The sequence below is a fragment of the Papilio polytes genome, unplaced genomic scaffold (genome assembly GCF_000836215.1).
Source record: "Papilio polytes unplaced genomic scaffold, Ppol_1.0 DF824102.1, whole genome shotgun sequence".
NCBI classification, from domain to species: domain Eukaryota; kingdom Metazoa; phylum Arthropoda; class Insecta; order Lepidoptera; family Papilionidae; genus Papilio; species Papilio polytes.
The window spans coordinates 3,242,892-3,253,264 of record NW_013525102.1 but is presented as its reverse complement, the minus strand read 5'-3'; the positions used below and the strand labels follow the sequence as shown (position 1 = coordinate 3,253,264).

Here is a 10,373-nt window from a genome sequence, read left to right as displayed (position 1 = left end):
AAAAAAAAAAATAAAAAAAAAAAAAATAAAAATATACCGACGAATTGAATACCTCCTTCTTTTGGGAAGTCGGTCAATAAACGACTAGCTGTTCCCGTGCGGCTTCATCCGCATGAAATGAAAATTTTATTTTATAATTAACATTTGTCAAATTATTAAAAGCAAATGTCAAAATGACATGAAATGACAAACCTTAGCAATCTTGCTCTCTTGATGTTGGCAGCAACTTATGGTCTCTTTCCTACATTAGGGTTTTTATCCAAAATATTTTCCCCTTAAGTTTATTGGCGTGAAAATATATAGCCTAAAGCGTGACGTAATTGTACGACTTTTTATTAAAAAAAAGGAATTCAAAAATATTCTGTAATTGCTGATTTCTTAGGCATACAAAGAAGTATGTGTGGATTTCATTATAAATATGGTAACTCAACAATCTTATTACGCGAGATCAAATTGATTAAGTTATAACTTTATTGAAATTCCGCAAAATTATCATCTATTCAAAATCTTTGGCGATTATCTAAAAACTCTTTTAACTTTATTCAAATGGAACATTTTACTACAAAATAAGGTTTACATCTCTATTTAATTGTTTAATATGTCGTTAAAAAGCAGTGTGTTGCATATTACTGAGTTCTGGTTACAAAACTTTAAAACGAGCATAACGCAATAATTACACATCAAAGAATTTTCTTCTTGTGATTCATTTATGACGTACAGAGTCCAGTGATCGGAGCCACGGCATCAGGCCACGTTATATCCGGTTCACATTATCATAACTAAAATTAAGACATAAATAACTTTAAGGCCACTAATGAAAAAAAAAGCCGTAACGTCGGACATAACGCGCCCGTCACGCTCCACACTCATTTTATAGCGTGTTGCATTAATGAATGACATCTTTTTTATTCAGTCGATTATACTTGCGCTTTGTTACTAATGTTATATATAAAAGAAATGGGACATGTTCGTGCATTAATACCGAATTAAGTTATAACTGTTTGTTAAAGATGTTATCCTGTTTTTATTTCAATAGCATTTGACGTAGTATGACGTCACAGGCGACAATTAGCAATATCGTCTGGTACTTCTACGTTTATGTATTATGTAATTGTAATCAGTATTACTTAAAGGACCAGCTTATACGCAGTTTTATTGAATTTTAGCCCCTTCGTTAGCGAGCGCCCACCCGCTGCGTTTTTATATGAACACTTATATTTATTTACATTCGGTTCATTTAACAGCACACTCGAGTGTTCTCGAGCCCTCGACTAACAACTGAACGCATCAAGAATTCACAACAATACTATGTTATGTATCAAAATTATTAACACTACGATTGTCAAACGGAATATTATCACAGTCCTTACTGTGATTATTTTACTTTTGCCTGTAAATAGAGCATTAAAAAGTGTTTAAAATTACTCTAGGAACTATTATAATTGTTAAGAAATAAGAACAACAATTATACATATATAGTATCAAAACATTGCAATTTAATGCATCAGAAATAAGAGCGTGACAATCTGTATACTCCTGATTTTAAGAGGAATTTTAACAAAAAGTGTAAGTCCAACAATTGTTAAAAAAATGAATATTTAAACCGTATAACCAGGTATTTATAGAATATACTTATACAATTCTCTTCTAAAAAGAATGTAGTAATTTCCCCTTAGAATCCGAGAGGGAGAAAAGCTATCGCAAAATCAATAACGGAAAAGCTCCATTCGGGATTGGAGGGCGTCGCGACGCCACGCCCGAATTTCAAAAATGGCCGCCGCTCCCGTCTCCCTTTCCACAACGATTTTCCCCATTCTTGATCTTATTATGAAGCCATTTCCCATCTAAGCTTTCTGCCAATAATTCTTACGTAGTGTATGTAATCCACAGTTACATTGCCTTTAGTAATTTCACTCAAAATATTTGAAAGTACTGGATTTTTGTGATTATCCCTTACCGTTTTAGATTACTACAGCATGGTTAGTTTATATTACGTCTTTAAATAAACTCTAAATTCCTAAACTCTGAGGTAACGCTCATGACTTACTGAGATTTTTTTGTATATCTAGTATCAATACTTTAATCCCTAAACTATAAATATCACGTGGATAGCGTACAAAGAAAGTGTAATAACATGGGTAATAACAATTACCTATATCTTAAAAAGAAAAAATACAAGTATTATAAAATTGCATCCTTGTGCGAGGTAATTATACGCGAGCCGGACGCCGGAACAATGCAAGCACGCGATCCAAGTTTTACGCCTGCCTTATGTCGCTATGCCTTTAAAATATAAGTAACAGGAATAATTGCTATCATTTTAACTTAAGGAATAATCGTTTTTGGCCTAGCCTTTAATTTTAAGTTTAAATGGATGTTAGAAGATACTTTTAGAATGGCTGCATGGATCTAGGTGAAAATAAATATAGTTAGATATAGAGCATTGGAAGGACATTATTTAAATTTTACACAGGCTATATCGCGGGCAAAAGCTCATCTCAATATATTTTTAAACGTGTTTCACTGATCATAAGTATAAAATCTGCTAGAAAGTTAAACATTGATCAATTGTCAATAGATTCTGATTTCATCCACAAGCTTTAAATAAAAAAGAATAATTACATTTAATTCAAGAATAAATAAAAATAGTGTTCCTCATAATATTCTTACCGTTGGTACAAATTATGTCTTTTATTGAATCGACAAATCGAAATGTCCATATTATGTAAAATATAGATAGTTTTAGAATGTTACTTCGTTACGTGGTAGTTGTTAGTCCAGGACGCTTATTATGATAATTATTGTGTCAGCATGTGCTCTGCTCCGCGCAACATGTGACCGATGGACACATTCGTACACCAGAGCGTGCCACCAACAACGATACGCTTTTTGTCTTATTTTTTTGTTTCAAATTCAGAGAAAGGTTCATTCATTATAAATGTAACGTTGCCCTTTTTTGTCAACAGGTACACATCGTATCTCGATTCATAATGAATGGTGTTTGCGTCCGATGGAGAGGATCGATCGATTTAGAGAAGCTTGAAGGGATCGGATGTTTGGAGCTTGATGAAGAGAGAGCGGCTATCGAGGATGCAGCTTTGAGAGACCAGATTGAACGTTATAACCAGAGGCTGAGGGACTTCGAAGACAAGCAACGCGCCTACCGCGAGCATGGGGAGGAGTTGCGCGCGCATTCTCACGTACATGCGCAGCGTTTCCACCAGTCACGACAACCACCCCACGGAGCCAACCCCACGCACCCCCACGCTGCACACCCTGTACACATTAAGCCCCATTCCCAAGGAGCTCTTATATCATAAACAGTGCCAAATTTGGGTACTTCATGGAGCCATAAGATTGTAAGATGTTTTCGTAGTTGTAACGACGTTGATGTCTTTATTAAGAAAGTTGCGATATTTCATCTCCTTGGTGTAAGCTATCGGTAAATAATTTTGTGTTAGCAATTGAAACTTATATAGTTAAGTCAATGATAATAACCAAATAGTCATGCCTAAGAAACAATACTTACGATCATTTTATAAACTCGGTTTTAAGATTCCAACGTAGTATTATCGCAATAAAATCACGCAAATACCATATAAGGTAGAGGTTTTCTGTCACATTTTAATTTTTTTCAAAATGTTCATGTAAAAAATTTCAATATTATACTAAGTTGTATTATATTTTGTAGAATGTGCAATAATAATTACATAAAATATATGCATTTATAAAAAAAAAGAAATTCAATAAAACTATTTCGCGTTCAACAATATCGGATATGCCAGAACTGCATTGGATTTTGGACTGACATAAAGTACCTACATTCGTGTGATATGTTTTTGCACAACCCTGATTGCTTATTATGCATTTGTTTAGTTGTAAGTTGTAATGTTTTTGATTTAATTCAAAGTACATGTTATTTATTTTTAAGCGGAAATTTAAGAGAATTACAACCCAATTATTGTGATAGATGTAAATAAATCTTTAGTTATTCCTTAACATTTGTGTTTTATTACGTTCTTGTTTATAGATGATTGTCAATTAGCTTTATTTCAACGAGAAACCAAAAAGATTTTTGGTTTATTCAAATGAACCAAAATTGATCTCAATTAGGGTTTATTTAAATAAAATTTTATAAAACCTTTTAAAACGTTTACAAAATCGTTTAAAAGTAAATTTTATTTTATATTGTGGGTAAGTAGTATTTTCCAGCTAGGCCAAAAATTACACGGGTTTTTACAAATTTGTTTGCACATTTAATTTACAAGTACTTGGCAACAATATCCATCGAGTGTTGTGAAGTGACTACATTTCCGTGGCACATCCTCACGCTATCGCAATTAGGGGCAATTAGCTGGCGTCACATGGCGGCCGGGCCGGGCTGCACGCGCGGCGCACCTGTAAGCGCTGCGCCCGCGCAACAACCCCTCTTTATTACACTCAATTTACCCAAACAACCGTTCACATTCACGCTCCGTCGATTTAGCGAACGAATAATTGATTGCTTTAAACACTCTGAATGCAATTTTATTAACATTTTAAATTCATGTACAAACAGATATATAGATTGGCCGGTGTTTTGTCTATATAATTAATCAATAAATTAACTGTGACATGGATACACAAATGATAGTTTGTTTGTATTTTATGTTCATTTTTTTAACAAAATTAACGTAGTTTATAAGTTCATTATATTATTTTGTAATTATTGACAGTTATATGGTTGTGTAATTAAGAGGTAACGTTGCATCAATCAAGTTATACAGGTATTTTTAACATTATATCGTTCATGTATATATTTAAAATGTATGACTTACAATATTATTTAATTACAAACGTAAACTTACAAAAAAATACACATATGTACATACCTAATAGTCGCCTGATTCTCGAAATTGTGATCATCACTTTTTAAGTCACGTCACAATATAATATATGATCTGTATCAAGTATCAAATATCAAAGTAAATAATCATAACATCTAAAAGTATCCAAATACTACTCAAGTGTCCAAACACATCCTTATTAACCATACAACAGCGACTACCTGAATTTTCCGCGGAACTGAGCATTAGATAGTCGATAAGTCCTTCTATCCGAATATCGATTTTATCTGGGCCCATATTGTGACACGCGGCACCTTGACCGCTCAAATTGAGCAGGTACCTGCATTATTGGAATTATTGGACATCGTATCCGATCGACATCCGCAAAAAACCATAGCTTGTACAAGTACAAGGCAAAATCAGGGAACGATATCCCGATCTCGTACACAATGAAGCCGTGATTTATCAGCTTCTTTTTGTGTAAAAAACGCAGGTCAGTGTAAAGGCGAAGCACCAAAAGGGCATTCAGAATAATCCGTCCGCGGACCGTGGGAACCTTATGCTTGTATGCTTCTTATGTAACAACTACATTACATTAACATTATGCGTAAAATAAAATTGACTTTATTTTATTTTTTTATAATTTCAACACACATGACAAAACTAAATAATTATTTTCCATGTTACATATTACTACTATTGAAGTATGCAACTGTCGTAATTATGTAAAGATTTATTTGCTTGAAATGTTTGTAACTTTCGTATATTCTAATGGTTTTCTTCAAATGGTTGGACACCAAATAATACGAATGTTTGTTATGTGGTATTTAAACATAAAGAGATGATTGTAGTAGTATAAAATCGACACCGATGTGAACGTCTCACAGTTCGTAGACTGTAGGGTTTCCCGACACGCGAGCCCCCAGATGCCCGCTCCTATTTCTTATATCGCACCTGAGTGACGATGAATGCGCATGCATGCGGCTTCCCAACCCAACAACTTTAATATTATATTATAGAAACACAAGTTTTAAATACATTAAGAAATAGAAGCCAACCACCTACTTGTTAGTAGATATTGAAAAAGGCCTATAGTCAGTATTGGATTGTATAATCGTTCTTAGTTAAGTCAAATTAAAAGGGTGCCCAATAATAGAACTCGATCGTAATACACGTATCTTCCACTCGTCTGTCTGGGACTTTATTTATACTAATTATGTGAAGTTGAAAGTCTAATTGAACTGTTTGTTTATCCAGACGGGTAATTACGTCGCTGCAGAGCATACATCAAAATGTTGGCGTTTTACTGCCGCGTCGGGACGCGCCCGCGGCACTTTGAAGACGAGAAGCGCCATCGCGACCATATGTTTCCTCGAATTAACGTCTGTTTTCATCGAAGAAAACAGCCGTCGTAAAACACATAGATCACTGCATAAAACTTTAATAACTGTTTGTTTGTAATAAAGTTCGGACGTCGGCTGCCAGACACAGGAATATTTGTTTGGAAGTGTAGAGGACGTGCTTTATTAACAAGCAAGAGCGAAAATACTGTTTTAGATTTACTGTTTAACCGTTTGTTAAAATCTGATATCATTTTATTACCTAATATGTAAATCGAAATAGATATGAAAATACTGTCTCTGTATATCCGAATCCGAACATGCCATTAACTTCATCAATTTTTATTTGTCGGCGACATTGCCACGTCGAGTCGATTGCAATTTTAATAACTAAGCTAGTGACTAGTGAAATCTCGTAATAGCAACTTTTTGTAATGATTGTTATCTTTTCTTTTTAATGTATTGAATAGTCTAATAATCTTCGCTAAGTTGATTTTTATTACATTTATTACACTAAAATTTTAAGATCTAATTAGAATCATAACTGATTGCTATGTTAGATAAGAAACGGGTATTTGGCACACGGGAAATTTAATAATATTAACTAAGCCAGGTACTCGTACGCTCGAAGAGAGCGAGGAACTAAGTGAATAGTGAGCGTGCCACGTGCGGGATAATCCTTCGTAATTGCCGGCCCTCCCGGATCATCCCGGGGATCATCAGGTGCTTATACGCAACGCTAACACACCCTCACAATTTTCTAACGAATAATATACATAGTATTTTAAATATAACACCTAAGAATTTTTTTTACTATAGGTTCAGTTCATAAGTGTGCATTAAAGTTTAGTTTATTATACTTACTAATTTTTACTTGAAAGAATAGAAAAAACGTACTGCAAAAGATATAACCCTTTTAAAAGAATAGAAAGGGGAAGAGGACTAGAAATGGCTTCGATTTCGATTGGTTTCAGTCATATTTACTTTAATAGAATCGACTAATAATCGAGATATCGATTTTTCAAATTCATATTTTGTATGACATTTTGGAATTCTTTTTAATCAGTTGTGATTAATTTACTACATTACGTTTTAATAACATTTAATTTCCTATTATTCGTAATATTTAAATATTTTTGTAATCTGTCTTGTTTAAATGCACTTTAGTACTATTTGTTTTCCTCTCATTATCTGTGGCACAAAATGTCGTAAACATTGTCATCTGTCAAACATTTACTCCTTGTATTTTTATTTTAACAACTTTTCCACAATCTGCTTATAGAACAAAGTGTTAAATTTAAATGAACGAAGTAATAAATAGTGGCGAGATGAAGGATTCATACTCCATTTATCACCAAGAGTACTTCATAATGGCAGAATAGTGAGTAAAGATACATTATTGCATTTTCATTGAAATACTGTAATGGTAGATACGTCTATACTATTCATCTCAACGTTTATATTAATTTGTGTATTGTTACCTATCCACAATATTGTTTTCTTTTTCGTAAAATGAATCACAGTAATAATGACTTAAGCAGCCAATGTGAACATAAAATAACCTGTATAAGTTTCACCCAGCTGTTTAACAAGAGCTACTTAAGATGTTGGTTGAATTTAGCAAGTTGCCTTAGGAGTTAGCCTTATTGTTATATTATATATTAGCAAGCAAGATAAATAAATGTAATTTAATGTTTCAGTCGCAAGTTGCAAACAGAAAATTTGCAAGGGATATATGTAATACCCTCATATGAAAATTCCCTATGTAAGTATATTTGTATTTTTAATACAATCCATCCACATTATTTATAAAAAATAATCTCCAAGAAATGCTATAAAACCTTCTATTTGCATTTAGATCCATTGCCCATTTTGTATATAAAGTAAATAAATGTTTTAAAACTCTTCATTATTTGTTGCAGTATGGTTTGGAGTGATATTTATAAGATCTGGTGTATATAAAGGTGGAGTGTTTCGCTTCACATTAACATTACCGGAAAAGTTTCCTAATGACGGTGTTCCTGTAAGTAAATATTATATATGTCTGCTGACTACAGGCTGGATTTTAAATCATTAAAATTTTTCATAAGACTAAAAATGTTTTAAACAATTCTCTGTTTCAAGGTTGTCACATTCACATCAAAACTATATCACCCTGCAGTAAATGCAACTACTGGAGTTCTCAACTTAAATGAAGTATTCCCTCAATGGGATAGACAGCAAAATCATATCTGGCAAATACTGAAATATTTACATTTGATATTTAACAACTTGAATTTTAAATCTCCAGCTAATATTGAAGCATCAGATGCGTAAGTAATTATTTTATGTAAATCCTTAACAGACTGTAGAGTCACTTTTATTTAGAGAAAAAATCATACATATTATTTCTAAAAAATTAGTAAAATGGCTTGTTGAGTAAACTAGATAAATAGCTAAAGAGATTGTCTACTTATTCACATTTGTTCTACTTTTCCCAAATGTTTGACAATGATCAAGTATGATTGAAGAAAATCTCAATCTGTTTTTTAATCTGCTGATATTTCAGTTTATCCACATAGATGTTTGTCCTTCAAATTAAAAATTAATAAACATGTCTTTGCAGGTTTAAGAACAATCGAAAAGTATTCCTGGAGAAAGTGAAAGAGTGTGTAATGTGTAGTATTGATCACATTTATGATGACCCTCCCGTTGATGACAAACATTACATTACCTTCAAGCCATATGATCCTGAACTTCATGAAACCGCAAAAAATGAAATGCTTAAGTTGTCAAAAACAAATGAGGGGTCACATGGAATATCCTGGGTGCAACCAGGATCCTTTCAATCATTTTCTAAAGAAACTACATAATCTTATATCTTCTTATTCAATACTAATTACTCAATTGTATAGCCACACTTTAGCCATAACAATACCTGTGATAAAATAACACAAAAATATATTTTAAACAAATTACAGATAAAAACAGAGAGTATTATGCATTTTACTTTTACAAATTAATGTTTAGTTCATTATCTAATTATCTAATAGATATAAATTGATACACTTATTATGTTAAATTATTGTTTTGTTTGCACCAGAATGTATTATGTTGTGTATGGAAATAAATACTATTAGCTGTGTTAATATTGTTCTTTGTACATATATTAAATGTTAACATTAATCTGGAATGGCTCTTAATTTTATCCTAAACCTATTTACATTTTCTTGTAGCCAATTCTGATCAAGCTTATAATTATTGTTTTGCCATGTAAAATGTGTTGGTGGATTTGATTCACCATTTCTAAATACAAAATATTTACTAAGTTCTATTGCTAGCTTAGATCTCACTAACCCAATTCCACCATATTTATCATCAGTTGGGTGATACACTCTTCCTGTTTCCGGCAGCATAAATATTTTGTCAGGCATAAACTTTGCTTTCAAAAGATCTCCTGCATATCCATAAGTAAGAAAGTGGTCATCACAAGCATTATCAGTGATTATATGTGTGTAAACAATGGGAACATCATCACACCTTATATAATTTCTCTCCCTGCCGCATAGAGATATAAAGGGAAAGTCGTTTTCATATCTACCAGTATTATTTAATCTGATTCGCTTAAAGAAGAACTCCAAAAACTTTTTCTCCTTGAAGCATGATGTAAAATTCTTCATTTTAGAGTCATCTAAAAATAGCTGAAAATAATTGGTAACATTTGTTGATCAAGGATTTTATTTTCATCAAATGGACAAAGTTCAATCCCTTACCATTCCTTGATGATCTATAAAATAAAAATATTCTCTAATTTTTGGTTCAGGTTCTTGTCCTTGAATGTAAGCGATATTTCGTCGTAGTAAAAAACGTTGGGAAAATTTTGCTAACACAGAATACATTGCGTTTAGTTGCATTTTGTTATTGAACTATAAAATAAATTGTAAACAAAGCCTAATGAAAAGATCCGAAATGTCAAATGTCTTGTCAATGAATTCAAATCATAACAAAGAAATGTCAGTGTCAAATAAGACAAATCGTGAAATTGACATAAACCAAAACAGCAAAAAACTAATAATAGATATTTAAAGTGTTGAAAATGTCCTGTATCGAATGATCTAGCAAAATGGTTATATTATTATTTTTATCAATTCGAAGCTGAATTATTCGAGCACCTTCCTTTTACAAAAATATTAAATTGGCTGTATGTTTAACCTCCTCCAATAGTTAG

At 32.5% G+C, this 10,373-nt stretch overlaps 3 protein-coding genes across 4 annotated transcripts in view; 2 read left to right on the top strand and 1 right to left on the bottom strand.

Annotated features, from left to right (window-relative positions):
* Positions 1–3,993, top strand: part of LOC106099598 (protein brother-like) — a 13,040-nt gene extending 9,047 nt beyond the window's left edge. Inside the window, exon 3 of the mRNA XM_013278179.1 lies at positions 2,967–3,993. Coding sequence (XP_013133633.1) covers positions 2,967–3,320 — 354 coding nt within the window. The 3' untranslated portion in view covers positions 3,321–3,993. The remainder of the gene's footprint in view (positions 1–2,966) is intronic.
* A 3,362-nt stretch (positions 3,994–7,355) lies between these two features.
* On the top strand, positions 7,356–9,042 carry LOC106099681 (protein crossbronx homolog). Its single transcript, XM_013278288.1, has 5 exons — positions 7,356–7,547; positions 7,867–7,931; positions 8,089–8,189; positions 8,291–8,478; positions 8,772–9,042. Exons 1-5 carry the CDS (start codon positions 7,468–7,470, stop codon positions 9,016–9,018), a joined length of 681 nt encoding a protein of 226 aa, XP_013133742.1. The 5' UTR covers positions 7,356–7,467; the 3' UTR covers positions 9,019–9,042.
* LOC106099682 (UPF0598 protein CG30010) lies at positions 9,001–10,118 on the bottom strand. 2 transcript variants are annotated; one of them, XM_013278291.1, is made up of 3 exons: positions 9,919–10,118; positions 9,503–9,846; positions 9,001–9,083 (listed from the first exon to the last, which is right to left on the bottom strand). In XM_013278291.1, the coding sequence occupies exons 1-3, from the start codon at positions 10,057–10,059 to the stop codon at positions 9,068–9,070; spliced, it is 501 nt and encodes a 166-aa protein (XP_013133745.1). In that variant the 5' UTR covers positions 10,060–10,118; the 3' UTR covers positions 9,001–9,067. The 2 variants fall into 2 exon arrangements, with proteins under 2 accessions (XP_013133745.1, XP_013133744.1); XM_013278290.1 differs by lacking the exon at positions 9,001–9,083 and having other exon boundaries at positions 9,312–9,846.
* Positions 10,119–10,373: the final 255 nt, after the last annotated feature.